Below are 25144 nucleotides of genomic sequence, written 5' to 3'. Positions count from 1 at the left end.
GCGAATTTTAATTCAAGGCCATCATTTCTGTATGTTACTGCTGGAGATAGACGCTATTGCACGTGAGCGACTCTCAGCAGATAATATTATCATGTAGAGATGCCTCACTGTGTTAGGTTCACGTTTCCAACATTTATAATAAAACGCTCTGCAATATAGGACAAAGAGAATCGGTTCTTTATAATTAGTTACTTTATTAATCATCATATTGAGAGCCGCCGAGATTCTGCTGTTAGACATCTTTTTCGCTCGCTCTGCCCTGCTTGCTGCGCTCTGGCTCGGCTCGGCTCTGGCTCTGAGGATCTCCTCGAAAAACCTCCCTTCTAATATTCAGTTTTTGCCTTTGCTACGTAGAGTTGATTAGTCTTCTTTCGAAGGTCTGCTTTCCATCCAATGATGACAGGTGACCTTGGTCCTGGGAAACTCCTTTTTCCCAGGCTCTTTGGTGAAGAACAATCTTGAGTTATGGGATTCCAGGTCAGGATGTATTTCGTTGGTATGTGAGAACAAAAACACAGTCTGTACATAAAAAAACAACTCATGGCCTTGAAGGGTAGCTTACGGGCTGAGAACTCTTCAAAATGGCTGAGAACACATATAACATATTAAATGTCAACTGTAGGATAAATACAACTCCATCACACTGTTAGAAAAACGTGTTTGCAGACAATAGTTGACAATGGAAATCATGTGTCGACTATACCTATTATAGATTTCTGCCTTATCGTTGCAGCCCTATTATATATAATATTGTTTCCGTGCCCCATTTCTTTTACTCCATCACAATATTTCTTGCATCCTGGCCTGTATTTTTCTGTTCCAGTGCGGCAGGGGAGCAGAAAATTTCGACAAGTTCTTTACGCGCACGCAACCGATGCTGACCCCGCCGGACCAGATGATGATCGCCAACATCGACCAGAGCGAGTTTGCTGGCTTTTCTTACATCAACGCGCAGTTCATCCACCCGTCCCTGCACAGCGTGGTATGAGCACCTTTCGAGACCCCCCCCCCCCCTTGCCTCGCAAGATCCAGATGTAACACGACAGTCTCAAGTTCGTCCTCGATCCTTCCGCGGAGTTGAGACATCTAGATATTACTTATGTATACTGTGTGCAGATGTGACTGAGAACTACAGCTGGGGGAGCCCCCCGCACCAGACTTTTCCCTTGTGCTCACCTCACCCGCACAAACCCCCTTTACCCCCAGCAAACTGCACTGCTCGGCGAGAAGAGCCCATGTTAATGTTCTGGATTTTAGAAGACGAGCGCAAGTACGTGCACGCCAAAGTTCTAAGAGTTTGTGTTAGCTGAGTTGATCTCCATTAGAGCCGACTTCAGATTTTTGTTTCCTTTTGTAGACGACGCCAAGTAAAGTGACGGGTGGCGAGACCACAGTGTTATCGGTTACAAGAAGCTCATTCTGTATGCACAAAGCTGTTGCATGTTTACTTTCTATTTCCTCAGTTTTAGGGTTCAGTACAACTACGTGTAAAGTTGAGCTCCGAAAAACGTTGTTTGTTTCCACGAGAAGTTCGTTGTTTTTGTTGTCAGTCCGCCCGCCCGTTGAACACTTTTGTAAATATGTTTCCGCCTAAAAAGATGTTTTATACGAAGAACTGAATGTGCTTTCTGTGAGTATTTCTATTTTGACGCTCGCTTGCCTGAACCCAATCTGGACAGAGGATTTAGTCTAAAAAGAATATTTATTCATTTGGTGCCTTGAGGTATGCTTGCACTGCACGATCCTTCCGCAGTTGATATTGCGCATTTCAAGTATTCTTTTAGTTATTTACTGTATTTTTAACTCGTTCTTCTAGCGGATCATATCTTGACAAACTTGGTCAAACTGCTGAAAAAAATAATACCAACTACAATTTTGCTCATTTAAAGTTATTTTATAATTATTTTACATTATTTGAATTCTTATTGTTGTATGATGTATTTATTTGATGTATTTTATCCACTGTATTTTTAAAGAGACATTGTGTATTATCTAACGCTTCCTAGTGGTAAAAATCCATATTGATTTGAACAGTAGACAAAAATATTTGAGCTATCATATAAACGTGATTTTCTTTTTTAGATACTCACAAGTTGAGAAATTTGTATTTATTTTCTATAACATGGGGCTTACCTAGAGGTAGCTTACATGATGGTCCCCTATTTTGCTGCTACAGGGACCCCCCAAAAAAAACAAAAACATTGTGAAAGGTTGGGCAAAATAAGAGTAGAAAAATTGTGCATTTTGGTCATATTGAGTCTCTGTAGATTTTACTCTTTTTTTTTGGCGATGGAGAACTCGTTTCCAGTTGCAGTACACAATACTGCGACATCTAGTGGTCAAATATTACTGTGTTCCCTTAAAGTTTTTTTTTTGTAAAACAACAAATTATTCTTAAAATTAGAAATATTTTCTTTCATGACAAATGCTTTTCATTTTTTACTGTCATTGTTCTTATCTTAGTTCCAATAATAACAAAATAATGTTGGATAATTGTGATCATTTTATACATCAAACTATATCTATATACCGAAAACATATCCTCGAGTGGGAGGTGGCTGGAGTCGAGCACACACTCACACTCACCAAACATTTATTCCACTTCGCTCTTCCCAACCTGACACGGAACATTAAGCCTAAAGCACAACGTGGGGTGAGTTTCTGTGCCATGCAACCCTTCATCAGCAGAGAAGCCCGACAAAATACACTGGTTTACCCTCTCTGGTTTCATTTAAGTATCTGTTTTATTCCTAGATAAAAAATAATTGGAAAAATGACCTGTCACCTGCCATCTCAGATCATTTTGTTGTAACTACTAGAGAAATAATGAAATAAAGTACGAAAAAAAGAATCCTTAAATTTGCTTATTTTTCTTTCAATGACGCAACAATTTATGTTTTCAATTAAATTTTCTTTTAAATCTAAGTGTTTTATTTATAACGTTTTTTTAACTGTGAGCCAGTTTATTTTTCCATAAGATACAATCCTATAATTGTTTTTCTTTTTTCCTTATTTGTTTCTAACACATAGGAGCATGAACCTGATACGTGAATGCTGTCATGGGCTGTGAAAAATGTATAACCAATCTGCGCTTTAGAAGATTACAATTAATTCTTGAAGAATGGCCTCTCCAAAGTAAATGTGCTACCAAACTCATAACAAGACAAAAAAATTGCCGTTTAAAAGCTTTATTTTCGTCCTGCGCCTATTCTTGTACCCAGCATGAGTAAGGAAGGGTGTTTTGTGCTGTTATGGGTGTGAATACCGCACAATCATGTGTTCATGGTTTTAGAAAGGAAAAACATGATATAGCATTTCACCACCTGTGCACCACCTAAACCCGCTTCCATGTAGTTTAAACTGGAGTCCTCATTTTGCCATAAAATTGTCATGTGTGAAAGGGCTTTAATATAAACACCCTTTGATTGATTGTACTCCCAGAATGTCACAGAGTGGTCTGCCAAATTCCCAAGAAGAAAAACTGATTAATATATGTCAGTTTTTGCAATTTGCTAACATAGACAAAATTAGGGCTTACTATGATAAAACACTCACCGGATTGTAATCTTGATCTCCAAAGGATAACAGTACTCTACATTGAATGATATGCAGAATTTTGGTTATTTGGATAAAAAGTGCTATACAGATCAAATGTGGTTGATTTATTTAACACAGTGATGTATATATCTTACTCACTAATTTCCAGGGATAAAGAGACCAATTTAATCTCATGTCTGTGTTATATGGCTTACTGTATTACAGTATGTGGCAGACAGGTATGGCCCCTAGGGCTCCAACTAAGCACTATTTTAAGAGTCAACTAGTCACCGACTAGTAAAAGGATTATTTGAATAATCAGCAAATTATAACTTTTTTTTCTTAAATTGAGCATGAAGTTGATTTAATTGTATGGCAAATGAACAAAGAAAAATGTGTACGATGAAAAATTGATATTTCATTGAACATACTGTAGATTCTTACAAAACTTAAATAGAATTACCCAACTTGAAAAAAATTAGGCACAGTGCTCAGTCAGTAGAGACATATACTGTACCATGAATAAACCTATGTCCCTCTTTCATGGGCAGGCAAATAAATAATAAATTAAAATCGAATAAACTTTTTTTTTTTTTTTTATCCCTGTGAATCAAATACGGGCTCATTAGCTGCTGTAGAACAGTAAATGAAACAAATATGTGTATTTTGTGAAGTACATTAAATGGTCAACTGAAAAGTATGCAACAAACATACTTAAAGATTCTCAACAGTTTGAAATCAAACGTTTTTAACAACTGACGTCTTTTCTTCGGGACTGCATTTAATTTCAAATATGTTTATAAGGCACAGTCTGGATTAACGCTCAAGCTCTCTTTTTGAACAAAATATGCGTGTATGATATGTAAAATACATGTGGTCAAAACCATATTGGCTTGGCTGTTACTTGAATCTCACCGAGGCCAGTCAGATTCGGTTTCGTTCAACTGTATACCCAAGGTCTGTTATGCACAATTTGCGAGTAGTCTTTTTATTGGCCGTGCCCAGGCTAAAATATTCCCAAATTTAAGACGCTTTTATATCTGTATGTTACCGTAAGGGACAGTTATTGTGCATGAGCGACTCTAAGCTGAGATTATATTCATGTAAAGATGCTCACTCTGTTGGAAATGCGTGACAACAGATTTTATCGTCGACTATTTGAGTTATCGATTTTTGCCGACAGCATTGACTAATTGGTACAGCCCTGATGGCCAGGAATTCAGATCAGATTCAGATTCAGATCTACTTTATTGTCATTCTAGTACACGTGTATACAGAACGAAATGTCGATGCATCTGACCCCCACAGTTTCCTTGAATGTACCGATATAAATAATGTTGTATTGTATTTTGGCTACGTATAGTATTTTACCATAGTTCCGATAGTGCAAGAAGAGTAGCTAACCAGATGCGCAAAATGGGCAGACAGGTTAACAAGTCAGGTACACAGTAACATTAACACTGTAACAATAACGCTGTAATTACAATAGTGCAGAGAGCAATGTGCAGGAGTGGCAAGCTATAAAAAAAACTGCCAGTAGTGCAAAAGTCAGATTAGCAGCCGTTTAGATTTAAGTTAACTATATGTTAGATTGACCATTTAACAGTCTAATGGCCAGGGGGACTAGACTATTGCGGAGCCTGGTGGTCCTGCACCGCACACTGCAGTACCTCTTCCCAGAGGCTAGCAGAGTGAACAGTCCATGATGGGGGTGAGAGGGGTCCCCGGTAATGTTTTTAGCATGGGATAGGCAGTGCTTCTGGCCAATGTCCTGAATGGAGGGAAGTGTAGTCCCGATTATTTTCTCTGCTGTCCTCGTTACCCTCCTAACACTACCCCAGTCGGTAGCGCTGCAGCCTCCACACCACACAGAGATACAGCTGGTCAGGATACTCTCTATGGTGCCCCTGTAGAATTGATGAGTGATACTGTACAAACCTTTGTCCGGTACTTTATATTTTTAAGTACAAATGTTACAACTGACAGTTGATCAAAATTAATTACAACGAAAATGTGTTTGGGGAGGTGAAATGGATTATTGCGATTCTGAGGTTCAAAATGTTTAATTTAAGGGCATCTGCTGTGGATAAATACTTGTATCTCAGGGCACCAAATGCTTGACAAAAAATAATACACAAATCACAGATTTGAACAATCAAATCCAAAAGTATTGAACTTTTAAGAGGAATACAATACACGGGCCGTGACAATTCGGGGGAGATGGTGTTTCTTTCTTTGCTCCTTAGTGTTAATCGTAGGTGATAACCATTGGGAAGTGTGCATGTGTGTGAAGCGAGGCGTGCTGTAAGCATGAGCACGATCCTCTGCAGCACAGAAGAAGCATGCCGTTTTCCGTTTTCTCTCCAAATTGTGCATTTTCCTTGTCTGCTGCGTTCCTCTGTCATTTAGCAGCCCCCTAAATTCCTCTCCCCAAAACGCTCAACTTTATATGCATTCTGTTGGCTTTTTGGTGCCAAAAATGAGACGTCTGACTTCCGGGAAATTCTTTCTTATGTTTTTGAACCAAACAACTGCCAATGTTTGCAGCTGTCTTGTGGACCAACATGAGGATGTTTACATGTCTCACATTGAGAATCTGTATGGGAAGACCTCTGATGCTTGTATGATAAACAAATTTGAGCTGTTATGGCACTTTTAGTGAAAAAAGGGCCTAGAAAGAGTAACATAACATATCCATTGATTTGATTTTATTTTTAAGGGGTGGGGGGGTTCCGTGCTGGTGACCTTCCTGGATGGTAACATAATCAAGCAGGACACTGGGGAGGAGAGACAGACTGTTTAATTTTACTTTTTTTTTCTCACGGGAAAATATTTTACATGTCGAAGGCTGAAATTTTTCGAGTTATTATCAGAAATGATTGTATTTGTTTTCAAAAAGAATGACTGATAATACATATAAGCAGTATTTCACACGTCTTTAGGGAACAAAATGTCCTTTTTGTCTTCTTAATTCATTGACACCTACTGTATACTTAACCCAAATCATTTTTATCCACCCCAAAATGTGTACAATGGATATAAACAACAAGAAGCTTGTATATGAATTTCAACAACGAAAATTCCCAAACTGCCCATGTGAAGGTCATCGTTCTAGTTGATTCTAAATCAATGAGCACGTTTTGCATTGTGAGAAGCCACAAGATTCAATCCAGAGGCACAGGGAAGATATACCTTTCCCTGGATTTCCTAACTTTGGCTTCCTCAACTGTTCTTGTTGTACCTCTGTTCATTGTGCTATGGCGGAAACTGTGTTTGAATAAAGTTTGAAAAGTATGCACTTGTCTGTTGGAGAGGGGCTGATTTCTTGACAAAACTTGTTAGAGTCACCCAAAGTTAGAATTTCAGTTAGATATTTTCATTCACTGTCCTTCTCTTCTAGGTTTCGTGTTTAGTTCATTGAGTAAGTATTACTCTCATAGTGCAGTAAAGAACATAACTTGTATGCTACGTACTGTTTAATCCATGATTTTGATTTAGATGATACTGAACGTACCCTCTCATTTTGTGTTAGCATCCACACAAAACTAAGCTTTGCCTGGAAATACATTGAGCAACATCAGTCCTGCGTGTGGCAATTTTTATCACACATGTTCGAAACCTGAGATTAAATCAAGTTATATTATGCTGTGTTTCTAGCAAAACATATTTATTTTCAAATTGTAGCAAACTGTAAACTGGCAACTGTAATATTGGACAGGCTGCAGGTGTCATTTTTTGTTTCCAGGTTAAAAAAACCAAAGTGATTTCTTTTTATAATACTCGAATTTTGTGGATGTATTTAGTGGTTGCAAAACACAGTCCAGTCTACAAATGTCTCTGCATACAAAAGTTTTAGGTTTCAAAATACTTGAACAGGAAAATTTTGCCTTGAGTTACGAAGGCGTTTCAGGATACAAAGTCAAAAGTACAGTAAGTGACGCGCTGTTATTCGCCGCTCCCAGAGTTCTTACTTGGCAACCAGGCATGCTTTTTGTGTCTCCTTCCCGCTCTATAAACAGTCTACTGTATGGTACCGCTGGGGAGAGCTATCATTCATGATGGCCTGCGTGAAAGACGTGCAGAAAAGTGGACAGGGAGAAAATAAAAGGAAGAGACTTTTTCTGGGCATCGAAACAAAGCAAGAGATACTACAAAGGTGTAAAAACACTTGCAGCCATGCAGGAGGAGCTCAGGGCAACGAGGAGGAGGATGCAGCCATCATTCCCTCAGCCCAAATTGAAGAAAGGAATGGAAAGGAATCACCTAAAAAAAAACGTTGATTATTATGATGAAATCTGCCTCGTGCATTTCTAACAGATGGGTAAGAGACGGCACGGCAACAAGGTGGTTAGCTGGGATGGGCTCCAGCACCCCCAGGACCCTACTGAGGATAAGCGGTGCAGATAATGGATAATGTATGGATGTTTAGAGTCTACTGTTCCTAAAGGGTGCTTAAGTCCAACGTGAACGTCATTTGCCCGAAAGATTTGCAGATGTCAGGGTTAAAAATGTACCAACTTTCTATTTACTCAACTCAAATGAAAAGTTTGAAGACGAGTTGCTTTACAAAATAAGTTGCCCGAGTTGAAAGACTAAAGTAGCACTACATACACCAGAGGGCGCCATCCGCCCATTCATGTTCCGACAGTTGCCTTTGCTAATCTCACTTGATCTGCTTGATGCCTCTATTTCTCCCTTGTTAGGCGACTGAATTGGAATTGCCTCTGCTTGTTTTCAAATGTAGTGTAAATGAGTGTATGACGCAGACTTTCGTGCCAGTTCCTCACGATATGCACCCGGCATGTATAATTAATTCATGAACACGCATTGCTCATGCAAAGATGTAGGTCAAAATCACAGGCGAGAATTGGAAAAACATCTGCTGTAGGCTTCCTTTGTATTTAATGCAAGATACACATGAACATGACCATTATATTTGACAAATAAGAGCATAGAAAAGTAAATAAGCCCGTAAATATTAATCGTGACCATTTCAATAATTCTAATAATAATTCAGTCTTCTGAATTTACAAACATATAAAAAACTATGATTTTATTTCATATCTCCATCGTGGCTATTACCACCTTAATCATTCTTATGATATACTATTATCATCATCATAATTGTTAAGCACCATTTTCTTGAATATCACAAACGCATCCACAGACATCATCCATGACTCATGGCTTTTAACAGCGTCAGCTCGTCATAGTTCTGCACACAATATACTCATTTTTTAAGGCTTTTTGTAAAGACCCCGTCCCCACGATCCAAACTAATGCAGACAACAAAATGCAATACATCATAATATACATACATAACTTAAGCAAACATTTCTGAACATTAACAAGCGGTTTTAAACATTTTTACAAAATAGAAATAAATACAAATATGAGAAGAAGTCAGGTAAAAGTCCAGGAAGACAAAAAAGCAAGCAAAGATCGCCAGGGTTATTAACCAACACGTCACAACAACAAAAACAACACTGAGAAAAGAGGACATGGTAAGAAACATCCCAAATTCTTTTTAAGAGAAGCATCGTTTGACTGGTGACCTCATTCTAAAATACAGCAACTTTTATTTAGGGCTACAATGAAAATAATGTATATCCTTTTGTTAAGAGAAAAAAGTGTCTGCTATATAACCAGAAAAAAAAAACATTTTGAAAATAAGAGGCAAAGTTATTGTAAACGAGACAGGATTATTATTTATATCAAAATTAAAAATATGAGAGACAAAGGATTTAATAGTCTCTTCCAAAGAGACTATATGTAAAGATTAAAGACATTTTAGGATTTGCATCCTAATGCTTAGTCTTGTAAAATCACCATTATTACATCTATATGAAATGTATTCTTGTAAATGTTATTCATCTTTTGATAAAATGAAACTTAGAGCAAGTGATATGTCTTCTTGACTCGGGATACAGCTACCATCATATAGATAAAATCTTTTTTTTTGTCAACCAATTAAAAACGTTTTTTTCATGCATTAACCTTTTTGGGGTTGATGACTACTTTTTATTGATGTAAAATATATTTTTCTATTATTTTTTTATTATAAAATTAAACATACAATCTGAAAACTAACCATTACTTTGGTCAACATTTGTCTAATAAACTATTGTCTTTATTTTATCCGCTTACGAAAACTCAAAAACTTTATAAACCTTTAATAAGTTTGCAAAAAAAATGATTGTCATGAAGTTACAAAATGTTTATTCTTTTGAGGGACTTCATTAAAAAGACAAAAGCATTAGTAAATAATCCCCACAACAATGTTTTCCTTTATTATAAAATATTGGTTGAAAATAATTCTAAATAGTTCCAGAAAAAAATATTAAAGCCTGTTTTTGTTAAGTGGATTTTTTCACTTTTGTGAATTTATAGCTTTCCATCATTGCAGTTGTTACATAGCCTTCTGAAAAAGTGATGAGTTTTCTCCCGAAATATGAAAATTCAATTTTTGGGAAGAAAAAAAATCAAGTATTTTTGTTCCATATTATTCACAATTCTGGGATCCCTTAACCGCACGGGTCGTCGGGGCCCAAATGATGACGCAGCTCTGGACAGCCTTTTCCACTGTTGACGGTCCCTGGCCTGTTTTCCATGATCACAAACGAACATCACTTGAGAAAAGTATGGCTTTCCTTTCATAATATAGGACAAAATATTGCTTTTATCTTTTCATTGCAGCCCCAAATCCATCTAACTTTAATTGGTCACCTCAAAGACACAAACTCCAATGAAAAAGGAAAATACACAGTTCATAACGGTCTGCCCTTTACAATTGGATGAAATCAGTCCAGCTGACTCAAGACTGCATATTTTTCTTTACCTTTTTCCTCAAAATTCAATCCCTGCACACTTACCGTGGTTCAACTCTGACATCTCTGCCATACAACACAGTGGTCAAAATCCCACGCACGCACATACAAACACGTTGGTGTATGGTTGCTCACATGCAAGTGAACCTGAAACAGGTTTTAGCTAATGATGGAAGCGAAGAGGCAACGTGCACGTGCACATCGAGTCCGCTCACGCATTGCCGGTCGTTTTTCTCGTGGTCCAATTCCCGGAAGATTTTTCTTTTTCAAAAAAGCACATTGCTGCTTTCAGTTTGGTGCTGAGGCGGACTTAAGTAGAGTCCAAAGCCTTCACTTTTTGTTGGCGACACGTCTCTTCCTGGTGGCGAGCATGTCGTAGAAGGGGTCTCTGCTGATGCTGGCCCTGCACAAGAAGAAACTGGGTTTGTACACCTTGGGTTTGGCCAAACTCAAGCAATTTTAAGGTCAAAAACAAATTTTCAATTTCTCCAGTATCATTTAAGAAGAAATCCGGTGTGAAACATGTATTTTGCAGAGCCACAAATATATCTTTGATCTATTTATGCAAATTTCCATCTTGCATGTGCATATTATTTTGAAATGTTGAATAAATCGCAAATATATTTGTGGAGTTGAACAATACGTGTGTAAATATTTTATAGACACATTTTTCTCCATATAAGTGTTGGGTAAAATGATGGAAATATGCATTTTTAGTTGCAGGAAGGTCTTCCCATTACAATTTAACACTGGGAAACGCAAGCTTTATTTTTCGCGTGGCCCATAGTATATGTCCATAATTAATGCCTACTCATAGAACTAATATACATTTCATAATGCCCTGTTTAGGTGTAGCAACCTGTAGGGGGAAATCACGCTTCTGAGGATAATGCTACACAAACGAATGCCAGCTACCATCAATCACGAGGGAAGAAATTCAATGGTAAAGTAAAGCCATTAGATAACAGTGTCTGCATTATTTTTCAGGAGAACAATTCAAGCATCTACAAGCAATTCTTCCAAAATTCAAGTCATGCTTATTTGTATAGCCCTTAATCACAAGTAGTCTCAAAGGACTGCACAGACCACAGATTATTGCAAAGCACAGACTATTATTACACCATCCCCTGATCTAAAACCTACATGAGGGCAAGAAAAAACTAAATAACCTCAACATGCATGTGGAAAATGAAAAAACCTTGAGAAGGGACTGCACATTAGGTAATCCCCCCATCCAGGCCGTTCAATGGATGTCGCAATAACAAATAATACACGGATATTGACAACATGAAATATAGGTAATTTATAAACTATGGAATAGAAGTGTGTTTAAGCTTAGATTGAAACGGTTCCACTGAGGTTGCAGATCGAATCTCAAGGGGCAAAGCATTCCACAACATCAGGATCCGGATGGAGAACGCTCTCGAACCTTATCAATCGTTGAAAACGTAATAAAATTCAAGCCTTTTAAAGGATTTCAAGCACCCGTACGAATCCTGAAGAAACAGGCCATGTGAGTAGCGTGGGATGTCGTCTTTGCAGCATCTTTGATATGGAAATGATGTAAGCGTGTACAAACCCTTGCTTTGATAAGATGAAAGAAAGGAAAAGAAGGAAGGACTTCATGCAGTGACCTAGTTTGGATTCCATGGTTTGCTCCTGATTTCTCAGAAAAAGTGATGCACATAGTTGCAAAACGTAAACGTGCTTTTTAGCAACGTCTTATTCCGTTGTATCAGCAAACAATGGTAGCGTAAACTCATTGATGACACCACTTCCAGGAGTCGGAAAGCCTTTGGTGTTACACAGTTGGGCTTGCTTTCACAGCTAAAGAATCATGTTGGTGGATTCCAGCAAGAAAACTATCAAAAGCAAATACTATTGTTCTCAAGACCATTGTTTCCCAACCGTTTTGAGTCAAGGCAAATGTTTAAAAACTGAATTCCGTGCACCAGTTTCATGTTTTTTTTCAAAGCTTAAATTATAATGTTGCCTTAATTTGCAGCTGTTAAAACTTGATTAGACACTCAAAATAAGGAGAGACAATTTCAATGGATTTCAAATTTGCAAGGAGGACCGTGAGAGAAGCTTTTAGATAAGATAATTCTATTCCGCCAGAAAGCCCTCCCCTGAGGCCTTTTTATATTAAATATTCGAGGTTACAAAAAAACAGATCAGCCCTAATGGGTGTGGAATCAAAGAATTGCAACATGGTTGGGCAATAGTGGCAATGATGTAATAGTCAAAACAACGAACAGTCAGTCAGAATAAGAGACTGGCATCCTATGAACTTTTTCCTTTGCATTTGCCCAATATTAAAACAGAATATATTTAATTTTTGATGTAACTATATTTTTCCCTTATTTTCCAAGTTTTACTATATATTTTACTTGAATATTCTATTTAAAAGATTGCTTGTTCTTCAGGAACAAATAACCTTTCCAAATTGGTAATTCGTACTCATAATAAGTTAGAGAATCAGTGCACAAATTTCTGAAAGAGGACATTAACCCAGAAATGTTCTTTATATGTATACAATTTGTTCTAAGCACCTTCACAAGTATATCCTAGGGTTGTTTTTTTTTATAACCAAAGGTAATACCATACCTTCATGATATAAACTTCATACTTAATATAATTGAAAAAAAGATTATTACACTGTAAAAATACCAATCATACCCATTTCTAGTTGTATTTCATTTCATGTTTTTTTAACTTGTTTGATCACTTGAAATGTTCAACTCCTTTTTCTCCCTACATATGCACTTTGTGTCTTACTTGATGGATTTGATCCACTCTTCCTTCTCCTCGGGCGTAGGAGCCGATATCCGGTAGACTACATGGTTGCCTTCAACGACGCGGCCGTCCGCCTCAGTCTTGCAGGCTTTGATTACCTGACCCTTATGGCTGGGGTTGTACAGCTCGAAGCAGTTCTGCGTAACCCCAAACCTCAATGTCAGTCCAACAGGCAAACAAACACACACGAGTTGATACAGTTAAGGCAGAAATCAAAAGGAACTCTGCAATGGAGAACTACACAGCTTTCAGTCTGCATGCTTTAAAAAAATATCTTTGAAACCAATCTGCTACTCGCAAAATTTGGTCTGCAGGGGGCGACACTCACCGGCTTCCTGGGTTCCTCCACCTCTCGGATACTGAGATTCTCCAGGGGGATAATCCCACGAGGCTCCTTGTCCTGGAAAGTAGGGAAATTAGAGTGCATAAAATGAAAAGTGAAAATAACATCAATCGTTTGACTTGGCAAAAGCAAAACCAGTCTTGAAATAGTCTCTCATTCAAAAAAAAGTACAACGTCGTGACATTAAGAGGTGAACATTTTCAATTGTCTGTGCTGCAAACTTCAACGTTTTTCGTCAATCTCACCGTTGTGTATTCGAAGTAGTACAGGCAGTTGTCTGTCAGGATGAACCACCTCCTCTTCCAGGTTTTCACTCGACCTCCTGGGGTGGACCAACACACAAAAATACATACTGTCAAGTTTCCTGTTAGACATGTATTTAGCAATTCTACAATCATCTTGCAGTTTTTTATTCCTCACGCCATTTTTTAAATCATAGAACATTTGAATCACAGGGGCAATTAAATACCTCTAATATTTTGTTCATGTAAAGCAATAGTTTTTTTCACAAGCATCCAAACTCCTGTGAGTAAAACCATTGAGGTGAGCACTTGCATAAACTGCCGCATTTTCTTGCTGCTTCATACTAGGCTACAAAATAGCGGTAGACCAATTAAGGGCAGGACATGTACTCTACCATAAACTCTACTCCAGATTTGACTGGGGCATGCCTTTGATTCAAAAGAAAAAAATGTGTTTTTTTGTGTTTTTTGGGGGGACTGTTGAAGAACACGTTGAAGTAGGCTGGGCCCTTCTGTTTCCTGTGGCTAAATGACATTGATCTCTATTTTTGTCATGTGCCTATTGACACAAAACCTTAAAAAAATACACAGACTGAGCACGCACTGAAGGAAGTTTTCCTCTGTCAATCAGGGTGAGTAGTGTGCCGAATATGCAGAAATATTCAGAGAATCAAGAGCCTAAATCTGGTAGTAGAATTATTCTGCCACATAGGTAAAGCTAATTTTCCATTAACATAGTTGTATTTATTTTGAATGAGACTATCAGAAAGGTAGTGATGTTAAAATCGGAGATATATTTGTTTACGCTGGTTAGACATTTTCACTGACATATGGCATCATCAACAGCCAAAGATATCCTTTTGTTGATTGATATTTTTGATGTGTTTAATTAAAATGGTTGGTTACTTTGCAGGTTTTTTTTAGATGGTTTGTGGTGTGGTGTTAGAATCACTTTATTTCCATTGTGTGTTTCAGTTTTACTCTAAATTGTATGTTTTAGGACGAAACCTTGGGAGCTAGCTAATCCTGACTCAGCACTTTATTGTAAAGGGAGTTAAGATACCGCCAAATTATGTAACAAGACATACAAGGAGAGCAGTACAAGAACATTTCAGCATCTTCTGTGCATGTTTTTTTTTTTTTAATCATTACAGTTTGAAACAGCCAGAGTACTTGTTTCCTCAAAGTTCTATACATACTGAAAAGTTATTTTTATATTTGGCAAAATTGGAATAGATTCAAAAGAAACCTTTGCGTTGCTGGACAATAATTTGATAACCATGATGCCCTCGTGAAAACTGTTTGGAATGATTTTGGCAGGGATGTTGAATAACACATGTTTGTGACCAATACTGATACTGGTTTCTTGGTTAGTCATCAATACGATACTGGATACCAATACAACTATTTTCTAACCCACGATTGAAACAAGAAAATGCAAATCCACCAACCCAATTTGAGCAGCCATCCCTCTCTGTCCGGGTTGAAGAACGTGTGCGTGAGATCATTGCCGTCATCCTCTGGGATCTTGAACGGTTCACTCTTGATGCTGTCGTACAGATTCTGGACAGAGACAAAAAAATGATTAATTTCCTATATATGAGCAAACATTCATTCAAGGTGGGTCACACATAAAAAGACTTGGACGGACTTTGTTTCCGCTTTCAAGGGGATTCATACTTTAGTAACTCTAGGAGCAGCACTGATTTGAAGAACAGATGTGGAACCTGTCTGAATGCTTGAATATGGACTGAAATACATAAAAACAGTCTCGGAAGCTTTTTGATTTGCTTCTTCACTATCTTCACGGGCTTTTTATTGGACAGTATTGAACTGTCCAAAGTGACTGTTAAAGTCCTCACCCTGAGCAGCTCCTCCGGGAGGTCCCCGCCCTCGTTGATGCCTCGGTTCATGGAGATGAAGCGCTCCACGGGGGGCTTGTCTCTGACGTTGGGGTTGTGCAAGCTGGTGTTCAGCATGATAATGGCGAAGGAAAGGACATAGCAGGTGTCTGCGCAGGGCGAATAAAGCCAGATGATCAAAGAATGAGATTGTACTAAATCAAATTTGTACATTGACGTAATAGATCATGGATAAGGTTAAAGCATCATTGCAGATTGTTAATTATTCCTGAGTTAAGGAATTGGGAATGAATGGCAAATGTGTACACAATGTCATTTTTGTGCTAACATTTCTAAAATAATAATGAAACAACCATCAGTGCACTCTGAAAAAAATATGAATCAAATGAAACTCTTGCTTATCTTTAGGGATTCTTTTGATTTAGCATTTTAAATTGAAATAAAATTATTTTTAAAAAGAAAAACGGTTTCAAATGCCATATTGTTTTGTTCATGTGAACAAAGTATTTGTTTGTCCATATAAAATACAAAAAAATCACAGTAGAGATCATTAAAAAGAGATTACCCAAAATAATAAACTAAACTAATAGTAAAAAGTAAACTAAAAATAGAAAATTGAGAAAGTATGGCAGTCTGCCAATGGCCCAATAATATCATCATTTTCTGGTTGTGTGCATAATATTTAAAAAGTGAATGAATATGTGTGAAACATAATTGCATAGAACAACTTAATTTTATGCAAATACATTAGAGCTATTCTAAGCTATTCTTTAAAAAAATCATGTTTCTCGGAAGCTAAAATGGCGTAATAATAAATTGCTCATCTGCTCTAAAAAAAAAGTTGATAAGTAAAAGCACTGCAACTGTATTCAAAATTCTACAAAAAACCTTGGTTGTAAATTAAAACAAAAGAAACAAAATGTGAACAGATTTTAAATCCCAACACAAAATAATATATCACGACAAGTATTCTTCTGAGCCTTTTGTTAATTTCCCCTTTGACACGATGACCAGAACGAATGATTCGAATGCCGATTATCACTCAAGGATCAATACTAATCAACAAATAGTCTTGTTGTACACACACACGCACACACATCACATATTCTATTGATCGAATAAAGCTGCATTGTCACTCTTACGGGCATCAGTCTACCCCGGACACTTTAGTCAATCGGTGCTGCTGCTCTTGACATGGCCAATAACTAAAGTCTGGAAGGTTGGCCGCAGAAACACATCAATATTCATGACCCTTGGGACTGCCCCAAGGAGCCACCTTCCCATTTTGCACACCGGCAATCACTTGTATCGTAACATGAGGCAACGAAGGAAACACAAAGTGTCCACTAATAACCCCACGATCGATTTCTTCATCACTGCTGGGGTCATGCAGGAAATATGATGATTTTGCTGTAACAAATACTAAGACGCAGCAATGGCCTTGAAAATGTCAAAGTTGAGTATTAAGGGTTAGATATTTGCCGCTAGGGGTGAAGGAAAATAAAAAACCTACAGTGGTACCTCTCTATACGAATACCTCTAAACATGGTAATTTCGTTATACAAGTTTTTGGCAACAAAAATCGTGCTCTACGTACGAGTGTAAATCCAAACTACAAGCAGTCCCGCTCATCACCAGCCTCAGCTCATCCCAGGTGGTGCATGCACTTCCCACCATCAGACTCCGGATCAAGCCCACTTGTTTATTGTACATAAAGCATCATGTTTATTGTTTATTGTACATAAAGCATGTTTTTATTGTATTGCATCTCCTTAAAGTGAGCCTAGTCATGAATTTGAGGGAGGGAAATGGTAAGGTGTTCTTACAAAAAAAATAGAATGATGTCAATTAATTGCATAAAACAAATTAGTTTTATGCAAATACATTAGAGCTATTCTAAGCTATTCTTTAAAAAAAATCATGTTTTCTCTGAAGCTAAAATGGCTTAATAATAAATTGCTCATGGCCTAGCTAAGGAGTACAAAGAGTCATCATCTACTATTTGTATTCTATTAAAACAGAAAGATGTCATCAAGGCTATTAAACTGACCAGGGGCATGACTCTTTTTTTCGAAACTGTGACCCTATATTCATAACAAAATGGAGGGACTTTTATTATTGTACACAGCGACACAGAGAGCGGAAGTTGCAGTCTTATTTACAAAGCCCTAAAGCTTGAGAAAATGTTGGTCAAAATCAGAATGGATTTCAATGCCCACCATGGCTTGGTTAGGAAATTCAAGAAGACGACTGGCTCTGTGACTGTGGTTTGGAATGAGGCGGCAGCGAGTGCAGGTTACAAGCCATGGAAACGTTTTTGGAGCGCTCCGCTTCATTTAAATAAAAGAAATAAAGTAAAAACAGTATGCTTTAAAAATGTTCGTGTTTGTGTTTAATTAAAAGTGCTGTCCAAAATTTTATTCTGAGCCGTCATCCCATGGCTTAAAGTAATGATCACAACCTCTGTAAGCTCATTCTTCAAAAACATGGATATTTTAGACATTCTCGGATAAACTTTTCTCTTTTCATCTATTTGGAGGGTTTGGGTTGGTGTTGGAACTTAATTTCAAATCAGCCTTTTTCATGCTACACAAAAAAAAACTGATTACAGGCATAAAGTCACTCTCCACTCCCCCTTTCCTGCTTCCTAATGTTTGTGTATCCCGGAACAGCGATGCTAAAAGTAAGATAAAAGCAGATAGACACGGTGGATTTTTCTTTTATAAGTGCTCTTTAAACTCAGTTGGACATTGTTAACACATACCTTATACAGACAATATTCTACTTTCACCTTTTTAGGACACATCAAGCGATGCACCCCACCTTTACAGTTCCAGTAACTTTAAGTGTATAGTAAGTGATTCCTTATCGTCAAAAGTCGTGCGCCCTCACTCCTCCTGGACCCCAGTCCTTTGCCCGCACCTCCACGTCGCACACACACACCTTTATTACAAAGACTCACTCATAATAAACTCAAATTTTCTTTTGTTACTATCATCTTATCTAACTTAACACAGTTTTTTTTTAATTACTTTATGAATGTCCTTTTAGTGTAAAGAACTATGTGTCTTTCTGTTTTTTTAGGGTTAACGTAGATGCTTTTGGGAGGTCGAAAACGGGCCAATTAGTTTTTAATCATTTCATATCGGTAACACGAGCAATTCGGGCTACGAGCACGAACCTGGAACAAATTAAGTTGGTTTGAAGAGGTAGCGTTGTACAAATGAGTAAACCAAAGAAAATATGTGATTTATTCTTTGGAAATGTTCTAAAAAGGGACTGGCGTGTGTAGGAGTGAAGACATAAGTCTTGGTGTGCGGCTAAATAGGCGAGATAGCCCCGTTATCAATCCTGACTCATCAATCAAGCAAAATGCATGTGTGTTTGTCTGCCTTTGTGTATGTTACCTGTGGACTGGAAGACACCAGTGTTGCACTGACAGTACCTGGAGGCGAACGCCTCCATCATACGATCAATCTTCTGCGCTTCGCCAGGAAGTCTGAAGCTCCACAGAAACTGCCTGCGAGACAAAGATGGTGACACACGTTTTAGTGATAGCTCAGCAGTAGATAGTGAGGGGATAGTCATGTAAATTCATTAATTTCACATTTGCAATCAAGAATAATATGTCAAACAGGGTTCTTCCAAATTTCTTAATCTTTTGAGCCGGGGCACTTTTTTTTCAGAAAAAAAATATCAAGGTTCACCGTTCCTGAAAGATTTTTTCAAAAAAATTCCCAAGGCCAGTTTCAAGTATTTTCTTTGGCATTTTTTATTGTTTGTTTTCTCGTATATTTATTTTCTCTTCAGGGATGTAGAGCAAACATCACATCCAAGAATTAACAAATCACCTGAAAAGAAGAAAGGGATGACAGGTTAAAGCCAAAGCCTTATAGGAGACCCGTCCCCAAAATAACTTTGGACGATTCTTCAATTAAACATACATGCAAATTATACATTACATCATTAAAACAATAATTTGTAAAGCCATTTTAAAAAATGACCACGTTATTGAATCACGATATGTGCAGTATTTTACAGTAACTTAAAAAAAGTATTATTTTCACATAATTCTCCTCCTCACTCTCTAACAATATAATGTGTAAAATCTGTGACAAGCATGCATTTTCGTTTGAAAATGTTAGAGTTTAAAGTGGAATTAGACTTTAAAGGTTAAACCATTATGTTCCCTAATCAGACAGTGTAAAGTGTTTCTTCTCATTTGTGGTCACTGTGGCTAACAAGGTTGATTAATAATTATAATACGGTTTTAGATTTGACATTTTGAACTCCTATTTATCAAGTTTTGCAATTGGTTTATCACAATTTTATAGAAAAAACAAAAAACAAATATAATAAATAATACATAAAATCATCAAAATGATTTTGTACTTTGATTTATTTCATTTTGCTTGGCAGCGCAATCGTAAACAGCTTCATCATTCATGAGTATGTTGGCCTACTTTATGAGCAGATAATAAGTATACAAAGAAAAAAAAAATTGTAATGTGCTGCCACCTACCAATATGGATGAATGTTTTATTTACTCAGGTAATCACTGGAATAAAGCAAAGATGACGAACACTGGCCAGCTTTTTCACAAAGATAAAATTGTGCAATTTCCTGTGGCATACTAGACTAGGTCTCAGAGCACACCAGGGTACCCTGGCGCAATGTTGTGAATTGATTGAGAACATTCTGGCATATAAACATGGGTATGGTATGCTGGGAGCACTGCAGCGGACAGGGAAGCCATACAGAGAGTTATCAACATGGGTCACAAAAACATTGGCTGCTGTCTGCCCAGTCTAGAGGACATTGCGAGTTTGTATTACCACAACACAGCCAACAATATTATAAAGGACTCTTGTACCCCGGCCGTCACATCTTTGACATGTTGCCTACTGGTAGGTGCTACAGGATGCTTAAACCAAGAACTAACAGGCTCAGAGACAGCTTTTTCACTGCATGCAACACTGTGAAAAACATGTACCTAAAAAATAATTTGATTGTTTAATATTATTGCACTACTTTTCATTGCACTATAGTTACGATACAATATTTTTCATAGCACTTTTATTACAAAATATATTGAATTTCCTACTCGGGCCAGTCTGCAAGCACTATCTTGTAAATATGTTTGCCTATTTATTCTGAAATTTGTTTATATAATTTTATCTTTTGGGTTTTTATTTAAGTGCCATGTCTAATCTCGTAGCAAACAATGTTCGCTGCGTTGTTATTTACGTCAATAAGAACTAATCTATTATATTCTAAGTTACTCCAGCAGCGGTTGTGACTTTTTAAAATTCCCTTTCTGAAACCAGATAGAAACATTCGAAAGTATTTTAACTCGTATAAAACAGATTCAAATTGCAAAGCAGGTAGAGTAATAGCAACACTAAGTACTTTATGAAAGGTTCACTAATTGAGAAAGGACATCACTGGTCAAACAATAATCCTTTTTATTTTTTGATTTCCTTTGACATATAACAGGAATCATTTCATAACAAATACATTTAAATGATACAGAAAATTCACCTAAAGGTTATTGGCAATTAACAAAAATTAAGCTACTCTCGTCACATAAAATGTAGTTCGAGTTGGTTTAAAAAATATTTTAAATAAGTTTTCAAAAAAACATTTAGTTAAACCTTCCCCATTCCGTTTCATCAACTAAAGACTCCCGTGGCCTTTTGTGAAAATCTCTGGTATGCAAACTCACCTCAAGGCTTGTACGAGGTTGAGGTCTGCAAACTCGTGAAGCTCCACAAATGCCTGCAGCACTTTGATGTTGAAGTCATCTCTGAGAAGGAGAAGCTGACATATTAGCTTTTGGGATTTTTTTTAGGGGGGGGATCAACAACTCATAATTGTACTTAGTATTAGGTACAGAGGTCAAATATATTTGCAATCTTTGTTGATAATGTCTATGAAAGAATTGCACAGCAAATCTATTGTCTGGGCTGTAACTTATAGATCCACAACTCAGGCATCAAAATGGGTCAGTGCTTAAAAAGGTGAGAAGAGTTTTGAGGAAATAACGTATTCATTTGTGTATAACGCCCACCCCAGTTTTTTTTGTTAAACATCGGTTAACAATTTGGTTTGACTTTTTCTGAGTTCAAACTAAGCATCGAAAGTCAAGTCAAGTCATGTTTCTTTATGTAGCCCTTAATCACAATGAGTCTCAAAGAGCTGCACAGACCACAGATTATTGCAAACCACAGACTATTGTGACACTATCCCCTGATCTAAAACCTACATGAGGGCAACGTGACATATGTTGTTGAATACATGCGTCCATGATGCAAACGATCTATTGACAACTACAACTACAAACACAACACAAACATAAATGTACAATTTATTTGTCCTTCAAAGTTCAAATTATCATCAGATACACCAAAGAGTTGTTTCCATCGTCGTTGCCTTTTTTGTGTTAATCTGTATCTTTCAGCAAGACTTTCTGTTGTATTCAATCTCTGAATCTGAATTCAATGCCTTTTAAGACTTTTATAGCATCCACAAGAACCCTGTATACCGGGGGTGGCGAACAAGTTTGACACAGAGACGAAATTTTTAACTGTGAGAGTCAAAGAGCCACACCACGCACTGACCTGCCATGACAGACAGACACACACAAACACACACAATTAAAAAACAAAATTATTTCCCATAACACTCTCCTCTCCTTATAATACAAGTATTGTTCTTGAGTTGATTTCAAGGAAAGTATCCACCCTTAATACAAACAAAAAAAACTAAACATGAAACAAGGCAAAAAGTAACAGTATATAGAAAATATGATGAGACAAAGAGCCGCATTCTTATTAGCCAAGAGCCGCATGCGGCTCTAGAGCCAAGTGTTCGCCACCCCCGCTGTATACTATTCATTAGGTCAGCCTTTTTGACAGTTGTGACTGAGAAATGACAAAAAGGATGAAAAGACTCACCGTTCACCTAAGTAGTCTCCAATCACAGTCTTGTTGAGACCTTCGCCTTTGTAGAGGAACTGTGCTATGTCCTCTGGAGTGTTCTGGAGGAGATCGTTTTCCAGAAGGAACTGGATGCCCTTCAAACAGAACACAAAATCATTTTAACCCCGAAAAGATGTAACATGTACACAGTAGGGGGAGCTTGGAACAGTCAGGTTTTGAAGACACAACTAATGCAATTTGAAACTATCGACATTCTATAATTCATAAATATCTTCCTTAGGTTGAAATAAACCTGGAATAGCGTACTTGCATACAAAAAAAACAGTGTGTATTTCCTGACCTTTTTGGGGTCCATGTTGAACTTCTTCCTGCCCATGGCTATCTGTTTGTTTCTTTGTGTGGTTTTGCTGCAAATAAAAAAATAGACGAGGCCATGATGTGACAGTTAAATGGTACGGCGTTGAGAGGTCGTGGCCGTGTTTGCTCGTTGGCCAACAGACACCTCGTTGGCTGGCAAACAGTGTTTGTTTGAGAAGACTTTTAATGAGACTTCCAGTAAAAAGTCTGTAATTGCAGTTCAGGCGACATTTTGCAACTGCCCCACAGGGGCCCTCCTACCCCGGTGCAGGTCCCCCATGTTTGCCTGGAGATAAATAAGGCCGAAGCGGTTTGGCCGCTGCACCTGGGACGCGTGACCTCGCTCCACCTCTTCAACCAATCAGAAAGGAGCTTCTAACGCCAGGCGTCTAGCTAATGTTTAGTCTGGGGGATTACACAAATACGAGCCATGCCTGCCTGCCTTTTGCATACACACACAGGAGGAACAATACACAATAAAACGAGTTTAACCTAACGTTAAAGCTGCTTTTCATCCTTGTGATTCTGCAAATTGTATTTTTACACATCTATAATAACTGCTTGAAAAATATTTTTTTTTTGTCAGCTAATATTGTTTGTCTGCTACAGGTATCAAATGAAACAAATACAACTTCCAATGCAAAAAGAAGATAGAGATAGATAGATAGATAGATAGATAGATAGATAGATAGATAGATAGATAGATAGATAGATAGATAGATAGATAGATAGATAGATAGATAGATAGATAGATAGATAGATAGATAGATAGATAGATAGATAGATAGATAGATAGATAGATAGATAGATAGATAGATAGATACTTTATTCATCCTCACAGGGAAATTAACATTTTCAGCAGCATCTCTGCACGGAGAACAATACAATAATAAAGCAAAAAGAATACAATATACAAATACCCAATGTGACGTGCTAATACCCACTGTAGCGTGTTATATAGAGTATCTAGATAGTGCTACACAGAATACATATTGCAATAAAATTCGGTAATATGCAATGTAGGGGGTGTGGTTTAATGTGGGCCTTTACTCTGCCGGGTGAAGTTAAAGAGCCTCATGGCATGAAGGGTTTGTTGCACTCGTTTTGAACATTTTGGGTCATTTTTTATTTTAATACAGTTGGAAAAAGGTTTCCAAAATATGTGAAACTTAAAAAAAAATTTATTTAATAATGCTTACTAGTTACAGTGCTTTCCGCAATGTAAGGCGCACCGGATTACAAGGCACATCTCAAAATACTAAACTTTTCTTTATATATTTTTCAAGACACACCACAGGATATGGTGCCCCTACGACCCGAGTGGTTAAGGGATACAACATACCGACCCACCCAACAAAGGCGTACCAGACTATAAGGCGCATGAGATTGAGACTAAAGAAAGAGCTTCCGTGTCTATTTGTGTATATATTGGGTTCTTCATAAATTGATGGCATGGAATAGTAAAATGGGAATCGAACCTGGATCACTGAAGGCGCTGACATTTTACCAATAGTTCACCAGTGGTACGGATAACATACGAAAAGCCCTTAGAGCATATCTCATTTTCCCACTATTTTTACTTAAGATGCCAGAAACACTGATTTGCATAGTCCATTATGACAGGTTAAAAAGTCTCTCCACTTTTTCACCTGTGCGTCAATATCCTCTCTTATTAATAAGTTTACGTAAGTAGATAGATAGATACTTTATTCATCCCCGTAGGAAAATTCACACTTCCAGCAGTCTACCACGTTGTTTATTTACAGATTAACATGATGCCCCAGGGGTGCTTGTAGCGGAGTGGATGACGTCCAAAAGTTCGACATCCCTGCGGCAGATGGAAATCTTTTCTTTGTGAAAATCCAGGGATACACCACCTCGTGTTAGCAAGTCCGCCTCCTCTCCGATTCCCCCCGGCTTTCGTGTCTCTGTATAGCGGCGTTGAAGCCGGATAGCTCCGGGTAGCTCCGGGTAGCTCCGGGTGGCTACACGTTAGCGTCCGGAATGCTAAACGTGAGCCACGTTTCCGCAAAACACAGCAACTGCGCTCCCTGTGCGCTTCGATGTTTTCCACCAGCACTCGATGATCTTATTTGGTCGTGAGTTCGCATTTACCATGATTACGGATGGTACCGAAGACTTATAACGCCGCTAGCCCATTAGCTAGCTCCGGCTCTTCTTCCACGATAGGCCCCTTCATCACGTCGGCACGAGAATCCTTCAGGGCAAGGAAATTGAT

The 25144-nt window shown here is 37.8% G+C and overlaps 2 protein-coding genes across 4 annotated transcripts in view; one reads left to right on the top strand and one right to left on the bottom strand.

Moving 5' to 3' along the window:
• Positions 1-6831, top strand: part of prkcab (protein kinase C, alpha, b) — a 150893-nt gene extending 144062 nt beyond the window's left edge. For 2 of the 3 annotated variants that reach the window (XM_088338828.1, XM_088338845.1), the window contains one exon: positions 824-6831. In XM_088338828.1, coding sequence (XP_088194954.1) covers positions 824-988 — 165 coding nt within the window. In that variant the 3' untranslated portion in view covers positions 989-6831. The remainder of the gene's footprint in view (positions 1-823) is intronic. The other variant, XM_088338837.1, reaches the window with a different exon arrangement.
• Positions 6832-8417: 1586 nt separating this feature from the next.
• The window catches only part of cyth3b (cytohesin 3b), a 56896-nt gene continuing 40169 nt past the window's right edge, over positions 8418-25144 (bottom strand). The window contains exons 4-13 of the mRNA XM_088338774.1: positions 22889-22955; positions 22564-22682; positions 21333-21413; positions 19015-19127; positions 15608-15756; positions 15197-15308; positions 13749-13825; positions 13489-13560; positions 13143-13297; positions 8418-10767 (exon numbers count right to left, since the gene is read on the bottom strand). Coding sequence (XP_088194900.1) covers positions 10695-10767; positions 13143-13297; positions 13489-13560; positions 13749-13825; positions 15197-15308; positions 15608-15756; positions 19015-19127; positions 21333-21413; positions 22564-22682; positions 22889-22955 — 1018 coding nt within the window. The 3' untranslated portion in view covers positions 8418-10694. The remainder of the gene's footprint in view (positions 10768-13142; positions 13298-13488; positions 13561-13748; positions 13826-15196; positions 15309-15607; positions 15757-19014; positions 19128-21332; positions 21414-22563; positions 22683-22888; positions 22956-25144) is intronic.

Source organism: Urocampus carinirostris, chromosome 1, assembly GCF_059441175.1.
Source record: "Urocampus carinirostris isolate Australia breed hairy pipefish chromosome 1, RoL_Ucar_1.0, whole genome shotgun sequence".
NCBI lineage: Eukaryota > Metazoa > Chordata > Actinopteri > Syngnathiformes > Syngnathidae > Urocampus > Urocampus carinirostris.
Note: the sequence above shows the minus strand (reverse complement) of the source record. Positions and strands in the feature narration are given on the sequence as shown.